General features: G+C 43.4%; 1 protein-coding gene across 1 annotated transcript in view; it reads right to left on the bottom strand.

Moving 5' to 3' along the window:
* Vwa8 (von Willebrand factor A domain containing 8) overlaps positions 1-20,749 on the bottom strand; it is a 340,258-nt gene that overhangs the window by 78,202 nt on the left and 241,307 nt on the right. The window contains exons 31-37 of the mRNA XM_006989556.4: positions 19,683-19,747; positions 19,149-19,274; positions 17,318-17,427; positions 16,536-16,690; positions 12,113-12,308; positions 5,725-5,806; positions 2,083-2,287 (exon numbers count right to left, since the gene is read on the bottom strand). Coding sequence (XP_006989618.1) covers positions 2,083-2,287; positions 5,725-5,806; positions 12,113-12,308; positions 16,536-16,690; positions 17,318-17,427; positions 19,149-19,274; positions 19,683-19,747 — 939 coding nt within the window. The remainder of the gene's footprint in view (positions 1-2,082; positions 2,288-5,724; positions 5,807-12,112; positions 12,309-16,535; positions 16,691-17,317; positions 17,428-19,148; positions 19,275-19,682; positions 19,748-20,749) is intronic.

Below are 20,749 nucleotides of genomic sequence, written 5' to 3'. Positions count from 1 at the left end.
GCATGCAGACTAAATCTATTTTTTCCAAATCAAAATACCATTTAATTCTGATTTATATTCCTTTATTACTAAGTTTGTCCTGATTCTGCTATCTGAACTTTGAGCTGAGGACATAAAGCTAAACATTTCTGAGAAAACATTTTGATCAGAGGAAGTTCAGATAATAATATTTTGGTTATTCTTGAGATAATTGTGCTCCTTTCTAGCTTAACTATCTAGCGTCAGTTAGCAGTGTCATTTTGTTCAGACTAGTTAGAGCATGAAGGAAGATGTGCATTGTCCTGCACCTGTTACTAAAAGGGGGGCTGGAAAGGCAAAGAGCTGCAATATATTCAGAAAAGCCCTGGGAAGAAAAAGCTACACGATTAAGACATGAATAGGGGTTAATGTTTTAACCAGCCAAGACCCACTTTTAAATTGTAAGTAATTTAGGCCACCAATATTTTCTTTCCCTCCCTCCTTCCCTCCCTTCCTTCCTCCCTTCCTTCCTCCCTCCCTCCCTCCCTCTCTCCTCCCCTTCCTTCTTTTTGTTTTCGTTTTTTGAGACAGGGCTGCGTAGCCTTGGCTGTCCTGGAACTCACTCTGTAGACCAGGCTGGCCTTGAACTCAGAGATCTGCCTGTCTCTGCCTCCTGAGAACTGGGATGAAAGGCTCCTTTTTCTTTCCCTTTTGGGCTTTTGAGATAGGTCTTGCTATGGAGCCCGGACTGTCCTAGACCTCACTCTGCAGTTCCAGCTGGTCTTGAATTCACAATTGTCCTACCTTCCATCACAAGTGCTAGGTTACAGACATGCACCACTACACTCAGCTGGACTACACATCTTGACCACAGGTTAGGCATGATCTTCGATCTCCACATTATATGAGAAATTCAAAGAGAGCATACTGGAAGTTCAAATACAGTAGCCTTTACTGCTAGGCACCAATGAAAATACAAGAATCAAAGTTCAAACAGAGGGGAACTAACATCTAGAATAATTCTGAACAGAAGTATAGGTAACTCTAATCAAGCATAGCATCAATCTGCTGCTACCATAGAGCTGCTTACTTATCGACATCATTTTAGAGCAATGTATTTGCTTTAACTCAACTTAATTAAATTAATATATTTATGTCTTTTCAAAAGTATTGAAAGTCACTAGCCTATTTCAGGTTGAGATTTTTCAAAACATTCCTGCAAGCTCTTAAAAATCTAACAGAAAATGTAGTATTCATCCATAAATATACTTACATCTCTTTTAGGGGAAAATCACATAAAATAGTAATTATTAAACAGTTATTGATGGAATAGTAAGTGGAGATGTCTTACCTTGTTGATGGCTGTTTGCAGAGTGATGGTGCTGGTAGCAACTTACCCTTCTTGTTATTAATTAATTAACCAACCAATTAATTTTGGAGCCTACCTGTCTTTTTGCTACACAACAGTGATATGTAACGAGAAAAGATGTGTTCTGAAGATTAGAACCAATTGCAAGCTGATCCTGTTCATTTACGCTCTAGCACACATGAGTCTGCAGCTTTCTTTGTTTCTCTGGTTGGCTCCAGACAGCACCAGGAATAGATCCAAGTGCTTCACCTCCGCAGCTGTGGGCTTCCTTCCCTTCCCAACGGCTGCTCCTGTCTCTCTCCCAGAGTCCCACCTACTCATAGTGCCCGTACTGTCCGCAAAGAGGTGCGTACACACTCCACTGGAGGTACGCTTCGCTGACTCCAGTCTAGAGCTTTGGACCTTGGAAGAATCTGCTCTACACGACATCCTAGTGGTTTTCTTTCCCAGGCAGCATGCACAGATGTCAGGAACCATGCTGATACAAGAAAGAAAAGATGCTATGGCTAAGAAGTAGTTGATTATATTTGTATGTTGTGATGTTGGGAAACTGTACATTTAAACATTGGCAGGGAACTAAGATAGAGTCTTACTTTACCTCTCTCACGATGGATAGACCGTCTTCTTCCATTAGGAGTCTAAAAATAATTTTAGCCATTTAAGCAGCTATTGGAGTGGCTGAGCACGACGTCTCCTTAATGGTGGCATTTAAAACTAAGTTAATTTGTGAGGAGAAAGGTCAGTTCAAGTGATACCTGCACAGGTTTGTCACTGTCTTGTCCAATCATGTTTCTCCATTCCATGAGCGATTGCTGCAGACGTTCAAGTCCAGTTTCCCAGAGCCGGACACAGCCTCCCATGTCAACAGTCACAATGCCACTTTTGTCCCACTCAGCCAGCAGAGCATCTGTGTCCGAGATGGCAGATATCCATGCGGTGTACGGAGAGAGAGATTCTGCACTGAAAAAGGAGTCCAAAGGAAAGGTCAGAAACCAGGCAAAGCAGGCAGGCGACGGCTGAGCACGGCAATGCTCCCCACCCCCACCCCAGGTCTGCTCCTTCAGCTTTGCTGAGCTGCGGCCTTCCTCTCCCATGAAGGTTGCTTAGGTTTGCTCTTAGCCATCTCACAGGACCAGAAAATCCCAAAGACACGTGCAATGAGGGCAGGCGAACAAGTCAGTTTAGGAGCCGAGAGGCGGCCCAGTGGTTAAAGCACCTGCTGTGCAGACATGGGGACAGGCGGGACCCCAGTGAGTCGGGGTGGCTGCCTGCCTGTAGTTCCAGCCGCAGAGGATATGTGAGCCCATGGAGGGAGGCAGGGCTTACCAGTAGAGCACTGCATGTTCAATCCCCCAGCACCACAAAATAAATAAAAACCTAACCAAATTCAAATCTATGACACAAAACCTTGAAGAAAAAAAATGCATCCATTTTGGCTCTACAGTTACACAATTTAATTATGTTTTTATAATTTGAATTAGCTATTGTGGTGTTTGGATGAGAAGGGCCCCATAGGCTGGTATGTTTGAATGCCTGGTCCCAGTTAGAGGAACTCTTTGGGAAGGATTAGGAGGTGTGGCCTTGTTGAAGGGGGTGTGTCACTGGGGGTGGGCTTCGAGGTTTCAAAGCCAAAGCCAAGCCCAGCCTCACTCTCTCTCTGCCTCCTCCTGTAGGTGAGGATGCGAGCTCTCCGCTGATGCTTCAGTGCCATGCCTGCCACCATGCCCTCTGCCATGGTGATCAAAGACTGACCCTATAAAACTGGAAGCAAGCTCCCAAATGAATACTCCCTTTCAAACGTTGCCTTGGTCATGGTGTTTCATCACAGCAGTAACACAGTAATTAAGAAAGGCATCATGTAGAACATTCCTGATGTTCAGCAGAAATTTAACTATCCAACACACACACACACACACACACACACACACACACACACACACCAATCACCACCTTAAGTTTAGATGACTCATTCTTCTCTAATGTGTGCCAAATATAGCACTGGCTAATTTCAACAGAAAATCAGGATGTAAGGACAATGATCTAAACTGTGTGTCATGTGAAATGTGCTGCAAGTATAAAGTATGTGCTGAGATTTGAAAGACCTAGAAGAAAGTGGATTTTTTTTTTTTTGAGAAAGTCTCACTATGTACCCCCAAAACTTACAGAGCTCCATCTGCCTCTCTTTCTGAGTGCTGGGATTAAAGACATACACCGTCATGTCAGCCTACATTAAAATTTTTATACTGAACATATGTCAAAAAGATACTAGTTTAAATAAAATATATCATTAAAGTTAATTTTACCCGGTTCTTTTTTTTCCTCTCCCTGGTAATGGGAGGAAACCCTGGGCACGGCACATGCTCTCCCTCTGAGTGCACCCAGGATGCCCTTTTCCTGTTCTTTCTGCAGCTCCAGGAAATACTCCTTGGATGGCTTGCACTGTGCTTCTATCACACAGCTTCAGTCTAGAGGGATGAGTGTGTACCCCCTGGCACTTGCTGCACACTCAGCTGCCCTTCCAGGAGGTATTTTCCTGGTCAGTAGAAGTAGCTCATACAGAATGTAAAGAACAAGATACAAACAGCTTAGGAGAGATATTGGAAAAATGACCAATGCTTCAGAAATGCTAACAGTAGTCATGCTGGTTCCTGACAATGTGACACAAACCTAGACATATTTGGGGAAAGGAACCCTGAGAAAGCTGCTTCCACCAGACTGCCTCTAGGCAAATCTGCAGGGCATTTTGTCGATTCAGGATCGATATGGGGGTGGGAGGAAGTAGCCATTGTGAGCAAAGCCTGCCCTAGGCCGGTGCTTCTGGATTTTATATACAAAAGTAGGTTGAGCCAGCCCTGGGGAGCAAGCCAATAAGAAGCATTCCTTCATGGATTCTGCTTCAGTTCCTGCTTCCAGGTTCATGCCCTGATTTCCCCAGTGAGAGTGGGGGCCTAAGAACCCTGAGATTTGCTTTTGGACTTGGTGTTTATCACAGCAATACAAACCCCAACTAAGACACCACAGGATGTTCTTTGCTTTGATTCTTGAACTAATTGCATATTTTAAGGAATGTATAGCTAGGATGGAATAAGACATTTTCTTAAGTGATTCAAAGACATCTCCCATGAAGTCAACATATTAAGGTAGTCTAAGAAGCCACATGTACTGGAGAAAGTAAATTTACCTCTCGGAATAATGATTTAATTTTTCATAGCCTTAAAGTCTAATTAAAGGTCATGAGAAATGAAGCCGTTACTGAGGTTTTCTGCACTGCCAAGCCTAGCTGCTTGCTTCTGGGACTTGGAGGAGGGTGAAGAGACATGGTCTGCTGCTGCACTAGGTAGCCTACAGGTTCTGCTGGGCCTGGCCTCCCTCGAATACTAGATAGTTCTCCAGGCTCCTCTGACTGGGACTTCAGGCAGGGCTCTACCCACTGTGCAGTGAAGGGTTCAGTCACATGTGACAAGGCACTCCAGAGGAGGAAATGTGATCTTAATCTATAATAAATTAGAGTGGAAAGAGCAACAGTGGTTCTCAACCTGTGGGTCGCTACCCCAAGGGTTGCATACCAGATATTTACATGACAATTCATAGCAGTAGCAAAATTATAGTTATGAAGTGGCAATGGAATAATTTTATGGTTGGGGATCACCACAACATGAGGAACTGTAGTAAAGGGTCACACCGTTAGGAAGATTGAGGACCACTGGGTTAGAAGGAGGTGGCTTTGGGCTGGTGGTAAGCCAAAGACAAAAGAAGAATGTAATCACAGCAGACCAAGGGAGGTGCAGCCTCAGCCGGAAAACAGGAGATGAGGCATGGCCTTAGGGCTGCAGGCGAGCACATCCATGTCTGCTCAGACCACACGTTTTGCTGCTTTTCAAGGCCTTGCTGCCATTCCTGAACAATCCCAGAAGTAGTGACTGGTAACAAGGTCCACCCTAAATGTCTGGGAATTGTTCATCTATAAGATGGACATGACTGCAAAGGACAGAATCATACTCAGAAACAATGTAACACTGATGCTACAGAAATACCTTGGGCATCTTGAATCATCTATTTCAGGAAATGTTCAGCTAATGAGTACCAAAATTAAAATTCCTGCAATACTCACAGTATCGTTCCTGGTACAGAAAGTGAAAATGGGAACAGACCAGAGGCCGAGGGACTCATGCCTGCACACTGAATTTAAAAACATTTGAATGTTTTTCCAAAAACGAAAATAAAGATGTCATTAACACATGCAGAAGAAGGGTGAGATACAAACCAGCTGGGGGTGGAGGAGGAGAGAACTCGCTACTTCGAGAAGCAGGAACCATGCATTTATTTAGAGTACACAGGAAGAGCTTGATCGTTTCCGTACAACAGACCATGGTAAGAAAAGAAGTGCCATGGATTACCTGGGGACAGGGATGTATCGGAGTTTCTTTGCTTGAAGATCAGTAACCTCTATGTAGCCAGCTGTCTGTGGGGGGTTAACACCTGCAAATAAGTCACGACACAAGGCAAGTGTTAAAGGGGTGCTGATACCAAAGTGGCCCCAAGAATGCTTGAATGTTGCTAACATGGAATGAAATTCTCAGGAGAGAGTAGAACTCTGGGAACTGCTTGGCAAGGAACTGGGAATGTCTAGACAGTAAAAGGCTCAGGGTAGCAGCAGAAAAAGCAATATGAAGTCTTTCCAGCTCTGGGGTTGGCCTTCCAGCAAATTCCAGAACTTGATGACTATTCTTCCTTGGCCCAAGTGCCACCATCACCCTCAAAGCACGAGCTGGCCCACTGTGTGCAGGACTTCCAGTTAGTCTGGGTGGTTCTCTGACAGCAACGTCCCATCTGTTTCCAGCTCAAGTGATGTGGAAGCTGAGGCTGAGAGCTAATACGGCCACGGGACTTTAGGCAATCCAGCTAGAGAGCAGGCATCCGAAAGGAAGGAAGGCCTCCTGATCCTAAAACCACTCGACCTACCGTCCTCCAGGACAGCTCCTGCCTGACAGCCCCAGCGAGCAAAGCCTTGACCGTCAAGACATCCCAAGAGCACAATGAAGCAACACTCGCCGGCACTCAACCAAACTCACATCAACAAACACATACACAAAGATTTCAAAGATTTCTGTCTGTCTGTCTGCCTAACTACATGTTCTCTACCTTCCCGTCTTCCATCATTTTTATTACAGTCTGGCTTAGAATGAAATGCCCAGAGGTCCATATTGTGTCCACTGCGTGTGGTCAACAAAAAACAGTTCTAGTTCATGTCTGCAATTGAAGGACAAAAACAAACAAATAAACAACAACAACAATACACCAACCAAACAGGCCATCTAACAGACTCAGGTTGAAGGAGTTTTCTCAACTACTCAGTGCACCTCTATGTCCTCAGCAGAGTGTATGGCATTCTCTTTGTCGCAGACATGCTACCAGGGGGGCGGGGCTCACACTCTGCTGTAGACATGCTATCAGCAGGGCGGGGCTCACATTCTGCTGTAAACATGCTATCAGCAGGGCGGGGCTCACACTCTGCTGTAGACATGCTGGGGGGGGGGGAGGCTCACAGTCTGGTTTAGACATGCTACCAGTGGGGGCGGGGCTCACACAATGCTGTAGACATGCTACCAGGGGGGGCGGGGCTCACACAATGCTGTAGACATGCTACCAGGGGGGCGGGGCTCACACTGCTGTAGACATGCTACCAGTGGGGGCGGGGCTCACACTCTGCTGTAGACATGCTACCAGGGGGGCGGGGCTCACACTGCTGTAGACATGCTACCAGCGGGGCGGGGCTCACACAATGCTGTAGACATGCTACAGGGGGGCGGGGCTCACACCCTGCTGTAGACATGCTACCAGGGGGGCGGGGCTCACACAATGCTGTAGACATGCTACCAGCGGGGCGGGGCTCACACTCTGCTGTAGACATGCTGGGGGTGGGGGCTCACTCCTCAGGAGCACACAGCATGAAGAGCAAAGTTCCTCCTTTTGCCTCTTTTCCTTTTTGAGCCACTGTGGACCTCTGGGAACTTGGAAACCAATTCCAGAGTGGGAACTGTAGCTCTGGAGCCAGGTGTGAGAGACTGGAGGGGGGTAGGGGGGAGGGGAGAGGAAGTGCAGGGGGTGGGGCTCAGGCAAGACTCAAGAGGAAGGGAAGAGGCTGGTCAGGGAGAGCAGGGCCAAGGAAAGGGGTTAGGGTGCAATCTGGCCACGCGGCTGAACCACTGGTCCCCAGGTGGCCATCTGCACAAGAGGGACATGCTTAGTAAAAGTCACACCCTGTCTACCTTGCACTTGGTGGGATAAGGCCAGTCTCTGATAAAGTTGTGTGCACCATATATCATTTCTGACAACTTCTGCTGCTAAAATCTAGCTAAAGTAAGGTGAAATTATATTTGGTCTATACATATGTATTTATAGACCAGGATTTTTTTCTAAGAAGGACAAGCTACTGAAGCCAGAGCTGCCTATGTAACTAACCCAAGCATTTTGGCTGGTCACTTACGGACATTTTTAAAAGCACGCAGCCTAAGTTGAGACACTGATATGGCGCTTTCAGACCACTGTGAGAACAGCGTGTCTACTCGATTAAATCTTTTCTCGACATCATTCTTTCTTTTTGTTCACTATTAATTCCAAAATACAGAGGAGGAGAAAAACGTAGTGATGGCTGTGTCTACCTCAATAAGGAGAAAGCAATCATTGATTAAGACATTTTCACACACCAGCAAAGGGGCCTCGTGCTACACAGTGGCCATGTCACGGCCACAGTACTAAGCACTTAAAAAGAACCAAGAGTCAAGTTTACTGATCTAAAAATAAGTCAGAAGACAAAAATATTTACAGAAAGAGCCTTATGGTTATCCTTGAATGGAATTCATGGATGAATTAAGGAAGCCTAACTGCGGCCAGGTTTCTCTCCAAACTTAGCCTTATCCATGCATTTTAAATGTGTCCATCCTTAAGAGGACGGGGGCTCAGTACATTTCCACCATGGCTACAGTCCAGGTGGATTTCTAAGATAGGCACAAACTGTATTTAGGGGTTAGTCACCTACCATTAAGGGAAATCGTTGCTGCAGTGTTTATCACATAGAGGTCCCTGGGCAGTTGAGAGTTTATATGCACAGGGCCAAAGTTAGGGGCGGGAATAAAAACTGTCAGGTAAAACAACCAGGGGAGTCTGCGAAGGCAAACGAGGTTACTTTACACACTCATTTCTTTTGGAAACGTAATTAATGCACGCCCACTGGCCTCTAGGATTAAGGCTCTTCCATCTGTTTCCACATATTAAAAGTGATGTGTGCTGTAGTGAAAAGTTTCACTGAATATTTTCCAGTAACCTTTTTCATGAACATGTATGAGTGTGAGCATGTTCATGTGAGCGTGTGTGCACAGATGCCTGTGTGCATTGGAGGTCAGAAGGCAACCTTGGGGGTTGCACCTCATGAGCCTGTCCCCCTTGTTTTTTGAGAAAGGGTCTCTTATTGGCGAGGGTTCATCACTTTGGCTAGGTTGACTGGCTGGTGAGCCCAGGGATCTGCCTTTCTCTACCTGCCCTTGTGCTGGGATTACGAGCATGCCCCACCACGCTTGGCTTTTCTATGTGGCTTCTGAAGCCCAACTAGGTCACCATGTCTGCATAGCAAGAGCTTGACTGGCTGAACCATCCTTCCCGGGCCTCCAGGAGCCTCCTTTATGCTGATGGAACAACAACTTGAGACATGTCCTCCTTCAATACACCAACAGACTCTCGGTCTACACCCAGGAGACAGAGTACTCACAATACCATGACGTGTAATGGAGGACAACTCCTAAATGTGAACCTGAGAAGAAATGGTTACTAAACTGGGGCACACGAAGCAGTGACAATCACAGGGGAGCTTCAGATTGGCAACGACAGTTTCTTAACTTGACCAAGGGATCTACTGAGCTTCTTCCTTTTGAATCTAGTCCAAATGGATCCTGAATGGCCCTGACTCAAGCCTCTGTGTTTTTCTCTTATGCCATTTTGCAAACAAACAAACAAAGCCAGCGACAATTAACTCAAAATGGACCATAAATCTAAACAGACAACCCAAAGCTACACAATTTCCCAGAGGAAAGAGGACATCTGCCCTTCGTTACAATAGCAGAAAATATAGGAAGCAGATATCTAACACTGGACTTGTTTTCAGGATATATAAAGAACACATAAAACTCTGGACATAGATGAAAACAAAAAAGATTGTCATTGGGTGGTAAAAAACAAAAACTAAAAGGAAGGTCAGCAAGAAGGCTCAGTGGGCAAAGACCCTTCATGCCGTGCCTGAAAACCTGAATTCAATTTCCAGAATCTATGTGGTAGAAGGGTTTCCAGAGCCATGTGGTGGGAGGACAAATTCCTGCAAGTTGTCTTCTGATCACCACATGCACACCAAGGCAAACACATGTCTCCCTACACACACTAACCAAAGATACAAGCAGTTTTAAAAGCCAACATGAGAACGACTATCCAAGTGTCACAGGGATGAAAAACCGACAGCACCAAGTCCAGGCAAGGATGTGGAACTATGGGAGGAGCGCTCACTTACTGCTGAGAGAAATGCAAATGGGCCTGGCCAGCTCAGAAAATCGTTCAGCAGTTTCACCATATGATAAATAATATATATATATATATATATATATTTATATATATGCCATTCCTAAGATTCATCCAAGTAAAAAACCCATGCACAAATGTTCAGAGAGGCCTTATTCATTATTTTGTCAAACAGGAAACAATCCAAGTTTCTATCAATTTATGAATGGATACACAAATAGTAGTATACTCACATAATAGCGGTCTAAACATATAACAGACTGCTACACTCAAACAGACACAGTGTACTGGCAATGTATTGGCTAGTTTCTTGTCTACTAGGGTCACCTTGGAAGAGGACACCTCAATTGAGAAAATGCCTCTATCTGTTGGCCTGCGAGAAATCCTCTGGGGCATGTTCTTGAGTAATGATTGATGTGGAAGGGTCCAGCGCACTGTGGACAGTGCCACTCCTGAGCAGATGGTCCTGTTGTATATGTGAGTAAGCCATGGGTGAACAAGCCGGTAAACAGCACTCTTCCATGGCCTCTGCATCAGGTTCCTGCCTTGGCTTCCCTTCATGCTGGTCTATAGCCGTAAGGTGAACTAACCCATTTCCTCCCCTGATTGTTTTGGTCATGATGCTTTCTCACAGCAACAGAAAGCCAAACTATGACAGACACACAACGTAGGAGATTCTCAAAGACATTATTAAGTAAAAGAAACCAGATTCAAAAGACTACATTTGTATGAACCCATTAGTATAGCATCCTGTTAAGGGCAAATCTGTAAGAACAGAAATTAGATTAGTCGGGGCTGGAGGTGGCTGGAGAGGTTGACTATTGACACAGGAGGCTTTGTGGGCCAGGAAGACTTTTCTTTACCGATTGTGATGATGGCTAGGCAACATTTGTATTCATCAAATGTATAAAGCAACACAGTAAAAACAATGAACCATACTGTCTGCATTCAGAACAAATGCAAACATGAAATCTATCACTCTGATAAAAGAAAGCTATGAGGGCAAAATGGAAGCAGTAATCCTGATAGGCCATGGCAGCACTTGAGGTGTGTCCTGGGTGGGATGTGGGATGCTGGTAATAGAACATACCAAGCACTACTGAGGTTGTACCAAAGGGACAGGTGGACTAGGGAGGGTTGTACATGGATGATGAGGGGGAGGTGTATCCGGGTGAGTCCCGTGTTTCTGGGTAGAGGGAAGGACTGTGCTGTGGTATAGAACACTGTGTAGTTTCTGGAACGTCTACCAAGCTCCCACATTTCTCACTTGACCCCCCTTTCCTGTCTTAATTCTTTATTTCATTACCTCTCACACATCTTTCAAGAGTCACTTAAATGTCAGCAGCCTGGGCCATAAGCCTCTCCTGTGTTTCTACATCACCTTGTGAATATTCCCACCCTGCCATGTGCTGTGATACTCAGCAGCTGTCACATCACTCAGCTGCCTCTTCTGTCATGCGGAGGATTTTAAGGAAATGTTGACTATTTTCTACTAGTTTTGGTTTGGAAAGAACAAATTCTAAGTATAATGATTTAAATTGGACTTTCAAACTCAGTAACAGATACAATGCACTTAGCATTATATCCATAAGGACCACACTGATACAATGAACATGGGCACAGGACCACACAAGTGCTACCACTATGCAAATGACTGCTCTCATAACTAATGGCTAGGATGAATGCCAGTGTGGTCAGTAAGCAGAGATCTAGAGTTGGTCCTGGGAGACCTTGGCCCAAATCTGCACTCAGGCCGCTGGTGGGGTGACTGGCTCAGATGTTCTCTCCCTACACCAGAGTTTGCACACAAATAAGAATAAAGATCAAACTCATAGTAAGGTGGGGTTTGAAGATGAGTGGACTGACACAAGAAGTGACTGGTACTGCGTTTTTTATGCAGTCATCCACGTGAGGTGACTTGGAGGGCACTGGCAGGTGATGCAGTCCTGCATATGGAGTCCCTACAGGTAAGCTCTCAGAAGTCAAGTTCTAAGTTAGTCACGGTAGAGACTGCAGTGTGAACAAAGACCAACTTTACCTGCAGAGCCCACAAGTAGCAACCATGTGGAGATGTCCACAGGCTTTCAACATGCAGAGGGGTTCTTAGCTACATGTGTCGGGATGGCTAACACTTGCAAGGAAAAAATAACAATGACAAACTAAGCATCTCCCTGCAAAAGCGAGCTACCTTCAACCATTCTGGCAAGCTGAAATGCTGCTCACCCTTTGGGAAGATGTCTTTCAGAGGGACTTCTCCTGCAGGCAGAATCCTGACCACCTGGTTAGTGTGTGTGAGAGTCACACAGTTCTTGTGCCTTGGGGTAGCATTGGTCCGTTTCCCTCCGTAGATTCCCCTATTGGTGACACTTGGTTTTTCCAAAGATGAAGACCTCTTCCATGAATAAACTTCACTGGGTGACTGAAAAAAATATAAAGAAAAAGAAAAGAGAAGAAAAGGGAGAAACAGTGCTAAAATTACACCTATTACATCCATCACCATGCTTAGGTTATTGGCCCTTGAAGGTAGTGCCGGTGGTAACTTATGATTTATGGGAATAAAAATTAAAATATTCCCTAATCTTTTTTAACATGGCACAGGAGATGTGTGCTCTACCAATAACTGTAACTGTCTATGCAAGCACAAAATATTTAAGTTAATTCTTTAATTTTTAAGTGAATTAAATTGAAAAGAGGAAATATAGCAGTGTAGTTATTTTAAAAATAATACAACTCAAGCAAGATGGATCAGTCGGTAAAGGAGGTTGTTGCCAAGCCTGACGACTTGAGTTTGATCTTTGGGACTCTCAGGGTGTAAGGAAAGAACAGACTCCTAAAAGTTGTCCTATGATGTCCACATGCCACAAGGGGTACGGTTACACATGTGTACACACACACACACACACACACACACACACACACACACACACACACAATGTAATTAAATAAAATCACAGTACTAACACCTGTGCCTCTACTATTTTCATAAAGTAAACTATGCTGGGACTTTTGAGGCCCTGGACTGTCCCTCCTGGTCACGTCTCTGCCTTGTTCAGATTTAGCTGTTCTGGGATTTTGTGGGTTTTCCCCTCAGTGTTTTACTTAACCGTTTTACTTGATGCATTCATCCTTCCCCATCTTTGCCTTCCGTTTTCTCCAAGCTGTTACATCTGCATTTAGGTCTGGAACTCATAAGGCGTTTACTGTCATTCCCATGTGTGCGGCCGGGACTCAGGTTTACTTTGCTTGTGTGGACCGCTTACTGTGCAAACACCACTTACTCGCCGCCATGAAGCACGGATCCACATACGCACCTGCTTCTGGACACCACATTCTAGTCTACTGTGTACTTTATATCCTGGGCCAAGACAGACTCTCAGCCTTGGCGAACTGCTTCCTACAGCCTTGAAAGGGGGCCGGCAAGGCATCTGTGCTCTGCTGCTGTTTGTTCTTGCACCTCATAAGACTACAAGAGATGCACTGCCTCTGCAGCCTCCTTGGTACTCGGTACTCGATACTCAGTACTCCGTACTCACCACTGTCAATGTGCTTATTTTAATGGCTATGGAGTAGCATCTCTTCACAGCTTCAAGTTTCTTACTAATGGGTAATGGCTCTGGGAATCCTTCATATACTTACTTGCTAGCCCTATATCCTCTTTGACCAAGTATATTTCATGATTTTGCCCATTATTTTACCGTTAATTTTATTTTTTCTACCTAAATATATTAAAAACTACAACACAAATATATGAAATTCCAACTCAACATCTATAGGGGTCATTCTTTATAGGATTTCAATTCCCTTTCCTGACTATGAGAAAGCTAATTTCTTTATCCTTAATATATCATTCAACTATCTTTGATCTAGTTCACTATCTTCACAGTATTTAATTTCTTCCTCAAGGCCATGATATGTGGCCAGTCTCCCACCTCTACCAGTAGACTTATCCCTGAGGCCAATGCCCTTCTTCCTGCTTGGGTCCCAGGAGCCCACAATGGGATACACCCATCCCTCCTGTCCTTACTTGGGTCTTCCATTCCCAGATTAGCTGCCCCTTTTCAGGGACACTGTAGTCATCAGGGACACCCGGGACATGGTGACCCCTTGTCCACCAGAGCTGTCCATACCCTACTTAGATCTGCCTTTGATACTTCACGCTAGCTTATTGTTTGGAGATGTTAAGAGGTGGTTGTGTTCTTAGTGTTGAACTTTATAGATCTTTGTTTTTGATTTTTGAGATAGTATTTCTCTGTATAACAGCCCTGGATTCCTGGAACTTGCTTTGTAGACCATGCTGGCCTCGAACTCACAGAGATCCACCTGCCTCTGCCTCTTGAGTGCTGGGATTAAAGGTATGCACTACCATGCCCAGCTTGAACTTTATGTTTCTCAAATATTCTGGATACAAGCCTAGTGTTAGAGATGTAGTTTGCAATACTTTTTCTTAGCCTGTAGGCTGTCTTGTCATTCTTTTAACAGTGTCTTTTATAGGGCTAAGTTTTATGTTTTGTGGCAGTATAATTATTATTATTATTTTTTGGTCCATGTGTAAGATAGTACAGTATTTGGTTGGAGTAGTGGCAGCGGGTATTCTGGTCTTCAGCTTGTGCTTGTTTTGAGGCAAAGTCTTGCTAGCACAGGCTAGTCTTGAAATTACAGTTCTCCCACCTCAGTTTCCTGAGTGCTGGGATCACAAGCATCTACCACCATACCTGCCTTCCTTGTCTTACTCTTGATGATAAAATGAATGCCTATAATATTCATCATTGATTATGATATTTCTTATAGATTTAAAAAATATCTACTTGCTGTTAGGGTAGGGTAAGAAAGTTACATAAGTTTATAGTAACTCGTTGATTTTGATAACTGCATAAAAAGCTAATAAGGAATCCTTTTGCAGAGCTTTATGAAAACAATTCACATACAAGCAGGGAAGCAGAGTAGTACAGTAGAGGTTACAGGCTGGAGGGCTGGCTAGTCACACCTGAGTCCAAGCCCTAGGTTCCTTGTTACAATCCTTGTGGGAGGGATGATGAGAGGTGTGATCTCTTCCTGTCTTTCTATGTGTAAAACCCTATTGAATTACAGTAAAAATGGGCTATTAGTATGAAAATGCTTAGAGCAGTACAGAGCATTACTGTATTGGCCTAAGAAGTAGTAATACTTGCTATGAATGCTGAACCTGACCTTTTACTTAACACCTATTAACTGAACATCTCCAGCACAGTGGCTACCAAACATCCAGGGGATGGCGTTACTAAGGTTACTAACCTGATGTCCCATGAAGGATTCTACAGGGCTAACACAAACAATAGCCTGCACTCAGCTTTCACCTGCTAACCCTTTCATGGTAGCACTGTATTTGAACACTAATATCTTCAACCAGAGTGAAGTAGTGAGATCAGTTTTAGACAGTTCTGCCTTTACAGAAAGGCTCTGCTGTTTTTCTACTGAAGCAGCAAGCGTGGCAGAAAGCATACCAGTGTGGCTCTATCACTCCCATCAAAGCTGCTGCAGACACCATACTGCAACAACACACTGCATTTTCAATTACATAATGTAGGAGCAAATGATTTTTACTTGATAATTAGTAAAGCATATGGCAAAGTCCTAAGACACATATTATCCACTCAGTTTTGGATTTCAAATGCCTTATATCCCAAAGTCCTCTCCACTTGTTAATTAAACTAAAAGTTGGAAGCATGTGAGATTGGTGCATCAAGCAGAACCCATATTTTTATCTTTAACTGATTCTATCAGCTCCCTCCATGGAGCCACAAAGGGAGTTATGTAAGTTAAATGTTTAATCACATCTTGAGCTACATATATTTTGGACTATTGTGGGGGCACACAGAGGTTTCCTAGTAGAGATCTGAGCTTGCTTTACTCAGCAGGGCTGTATTGGGGCATGGCTGGACCACGTGTATGGTTATCAGGTGCTTGGAAGGGTCTGCACTTGGCTGTGTGAGGGGGAGGTCATTTTGCTCCACCCCTTGGCATTCCTATAAAATGCCCTTTTGAAGAGACAGAAGGGGCTGGAGGATATTGATCCAGGTCCTCCCGAAGCTATCCTGTGTTTCTGTCTGTCTTCTCCACACTATCTTTCTATCTAAATATTTCTTATCCCTCTCTTCTCAAGAGTACCCCAGGAAAAAGTGGGAGCCAGCCTCCCACAGACTATCAGATTGCAACTTGTCCTGGAATAATCTTTCTATTTCATCCACTACATCTCCACCAGGGGAAAATGGGTCCTACTTTTACTTAAAGCCAATTACAAATCACTTTAAATATAAATGCTAGAAGACATGGTACTTTGATCAGCCTCAACTTGTTCCTCTTCTTAGAGTCCCTGAACACACATTAAAATGGTGTGGTAAGAAAATCATCATTGGTATGTTAAGTGCTGGGTCACATGAACTACCAGAGGCAGAGAACAACCATTTCCCTTACTAAATTATATCGCATCACACTTTAAACAGCATTTATAATGAAATGAAACTCTATAGGTAGACCATAGGTTTGGTGAGTGATTTCAAATGTAGACTTGACTGAAAATGTTTACAGGAAAAGTACTCTCAGTTCCCCTCCAGACAGGCTGAGCTACACTAGGCTGAGCTGAGAAGAAATGTCAGAAGTCGGTGCTTACCATGAGATCAGGGAAGCCAACAACTATAGTAGCATAATTATTTTCATCCGAGAGAATACGGTTAGGAGAGGCGATCTTCTGACCCACAGCTGAACTTAGGTTTTCAGACGACAGCTGATCACTTGAAACACTATGAGGTATGCAGAATTCTGTTTCTGAAAAATGTCAGACACACCTTAGACATAATATAATTCTGATACGCTTCAGGAATTATTATTGCAAAATTTCATTCTCAACAACTTAAACCACAAAGGTTTAAAAATTACTTTAAATGACACTTGTTAGCTTTTGTCTGAGAAAAGTTTAATCATCAAAGTGTCTTCTCAAAATGATCACAAGCATTTCTGCAGCCCAAGATTTGCCAGCTGTAAATATCCTCTTGAACCAAAGCTCCCTGCACAAAAGCTGTGACATGGACCCAACCCAGGCTGGCAAACTGATAAATGGAGCAGAGGTTCTGATGAGCTGATAGCCCATGGACAAAAAAAAAAAAAAAATGTGATAGCCCAGGCTAGACTTGGGACCTAAGTGTCCTAAGTAGAAAACACAACAAAAAACATTGAGTAGTTAAACAAATTTTGCACCCAGTTCAAAGTGTGACTTCCTGATAAAGATCTGAAGGTGGAAGACTCTGGTCTCCTACTTCTGGTGTAGTGTGTAAGCTGTTTCGTTTGGTGTAAGTATCACCCAGGCTGAGGCTCCTGTTCTCCATCAGTCTGGAGGGCAGTGTGTGTACAATCACACACCTACACAGCAGCAAGCACAGGGAATGCAGTATTTACCTTGCGTGACCCCAAATCCTGTGCTGGGCAGCTCTTCTTTCAACATATACAACTGGCAGGCCCCAGTGTCCTCAGAACCAATGTGTGCAGGCTTAGTCAAAAGATACTTCCTGTAAACAGATAAGAAGCCTAATTTAATCAAGTCTAAGTGTTTTCTTTTTCTAATCATTAGGACAGATCAAGAAAAATTAGAATTTGTTTTTTCTCTCTAAGCCTTTAAAGAGATAGCCTGAGCATAATTTTTACCCTTAAACATTTCATCATGAATTACCAAAACCCTTTTTGACAATACTGTAAAGAGAAATACCAAATGATAACATAGTAAATATGAAAACAAACAAACAAGAAACAAAACAAACAAAAAAACATGAGCCAGGAGGTGGTGGTGCACACCTTTAATCCCATCACTTGGGAAGCAGAGGCAGGTGGATCTCTGTGAGTTTGAGGCCAGCCTAGTCTACAGAGTGAGTTTCAGGACAGCCAAGGCTGTTACACACAGACACTCTGTCTAGAAGAACAAAAAAACAAAAAATCACCTTTCCTATTCAAGACAAGCAGAGCTGTGTGATGAGGCACATCCTTAGTAATATGGAGTCCTCTATTTTTTTGTTTTTGTGGCATTTTTTGAGACAGGGTATTGGTCTCACTATATTAGCTCAGGTTGGCTATGAACTCATGATTCTCCTGCCTCCATATCCTCAGAGTGCCAGGATTTGAGGTATAAACTGCCATGCCCAGAAATGGAGCTCCCTCTGGATATGAGTCTTACATCAGGCAGTAGATGGAGTATTACCTCTGCTGTATGACCAGCTGAGGAACAGAGTGTTTGTGACTATGATTCCTTGAGTTGTTTGCTTTTAAGATTTCTAAAACAGATCTATAAGTAGCCAATACTGTTTTCTGGAAGCCAAGCTGCTTTTCAGCGAACGAGTCTGTTCTTAGCTAGAGAATGTAGCACATAAGGAAGACAGATTGGAAATTTACCAAGCATTCTTTATATGGCAGGTGCAGCATACTACCTCCCAAGGAAGCATGTGGCCCGCAAAGGGAAGTAGCAGACATCACTGTAACTATAACCAGTAAGATGAAAGGAGGGAACGTCCAAGGGTGTGGGTCCTGTGACAAAAAGGCAACCTCTCTAGGATGGCGCTTCTGCTTCTCAGGAGAGAGGATGAACTCAAAGTGTGCTTCGTAGTAGCTTGAGTTCGGCAAGACACAGTGACTGCTCAGTGTGAGAATAGGAAAACCCAAACACAAGTGGGTCATATGCAAAGGTCATCATTTTTATCATTAATTTCCAGGTCATACTCTGAGAATAGACACATAATATACTTTAATTTTTTCCTGTCTGTTCTTCTAAATCTCATTCAGAGATGCTGACAAACACAGAAACTTAAAAGCTAAGGGAGACCATGGTGAATGAGGCTGGTCTTCTGCATATTCCATAAGATAGCACACAGAGAGGTTTACCACTGACATGAGCTAGCACAGAGAGGTTTACCACTGACATGAGATAGCACACAGAGAGCTTTACCACTGACATGAGCTAGCACAGAAAGGTTTACCACTGACATGAGCTAGTACACAGAGAGCTTTACCACTGACATGAGCTAGCACAGAGAGGTTTACCACTGACATGAGCTAGCACACAGAGTGGTTTACCACTGACATGAGCTAGCACACAGAGAGGTTTACCACTGACATGAGATAGCACACAGAGAGCTTTACCACTGACATGAGATAGCACACAGAGAGGTTTACCACTGACATGAGCTAGTACACAGAGAGAGCTTTACCACTGACATGAGATAGCACAGAGAGGTTTACCCACTGATTTGTTTTGTTCTCCACAAGAAGCCATTTGTCCTCTGCTACAAGGAAAACCGTCTTGAGGTTGATGGGAAGAGAGATGGTGTGAGTTAGTCCTTCTAAGACATCGAGGACAGTCAAGGTATTCCTGAAAAAAAAGAAAATTGTATGAACGGAAATGCTGAGAATAACAGCTAAACAACCATGGCTAATCATGTTAAGATATAATATATAACCCTAAAGTGAACATTTATTAGAGTAAGCAATAATGAAGAAACATGGTATTTTAGAAAACAATTCTCAACATGTCAGGGTAGGCATGAAAAGAAATAGCAGGAGGTGACGTCTGCCCTGAAACAGGGGCTGTGTTATGTAACCACAGCATCGTTTCTTTACCTGTTTCTCAACATTCTACGACTTGCGAATGAATATTTTCAGAATAAAATATTTATTAGTTGGCTTGTTAGTTTTATACTAAACAAGTATAATTACAGCAGGAAACAGAATGAACAAAACAACCATTCCCATTTAGAATCTCCTCCGGTGAAGCACTTACCCTGTTTGTTTGTAGAATACCAGCCAGTTTTTGTGTGAAAATTCTTTACACATTCTGTAAGTTTCCTAGCAGGGGAAAAAAACCAAAACAAGTATCCACATCAATTATCCCTTAAGAACTCCTTTAATGTGTAACCCATGCAACTCTCAGAGAAGCCATTTATCCATGCCAAGACTTTCAGGGGAGCATAGCTTAAACTATATTTTACAATATACCACACGTTACGCATCAAAACTCTTTTAGTATTTTGGGGACTTTGTTCTGCTGTGCTGAGACTTGGACTCAGGGCCTTGTGCTTGGTAGGCAAGCAATCTATCACTAATCTACTAACACCTCTTCAGAATAACTTCTAAATAGCGCCAAATGGGCCTGGAGAGATGGCTCAGTAGTTAAGAGCACCTGCTGCCATTTCAGAGGACCTGGGTTCAGTTCCCAGCACTCACATGTTGGCTCACAGCCATCTGGGGATCCGACACCCTCTTCTGGCCCCTGCACCAGGTACTCACATGAAGCAGATATACATGCAGGCAAGACACCATACACATAAAAATAAAAATAAATCTTTAAAACAGTGCCAAATATTGGTTAAAAATAAATGTGCTAATTATTGGTTAATTGTGGAATTTATATCATAATATAATCATACAGGAAATACTTTGTTTCTTAGCTCTTAATTCAATTATGACACTTAAAAATACTTCTTCAGTCTTTTATGAACTGCGGGTGCTTACTTGCAAAGCCCTTGGTAAGCTTTATTTTGTATCTAAATGGCAGAAAAAAAATTTTCCTTGAGTTAGGCTACATGATTTAAGTTAGTTAATAAATTAAAACCTTTATCTGATAGAGGGAAATCAGTTGCTGTACATATAAATCCAAAATATAACTATGTAATTGGAAAATAATTAAGTTGACGGCATGACTAAGAATTCGCTATGACTATCACACTCAACTAGCTCTAATTTTCCTTAATAGCGCCGTCCTGCCAATCTGCACAGTAATATGCTGGGTAGTAAAGGAGCCTCCTGATATTTAATTGCTCATCTGGCTATATAGTCTTAACATGTCCA

This window comes from Peromyscus maniculatus, chromosome 9 (assembly GCF_049852395.1).
Source record: "Peromyscus maniculatus bairdii isolate BWxNUB_F1_BW_parent chromosome 9, HU_Pman_BW_mat_3.1, whole genome shotgun sequence".
NCBI lineage: Eukaryota > Metazoa > Chordata > Mammalia > Rodentia > Cricetidae > Peromyscus > Peromyscus maniculatus.
This window is presented reverse-complemented; position numbering and strand designations above follow the sequence as displayed.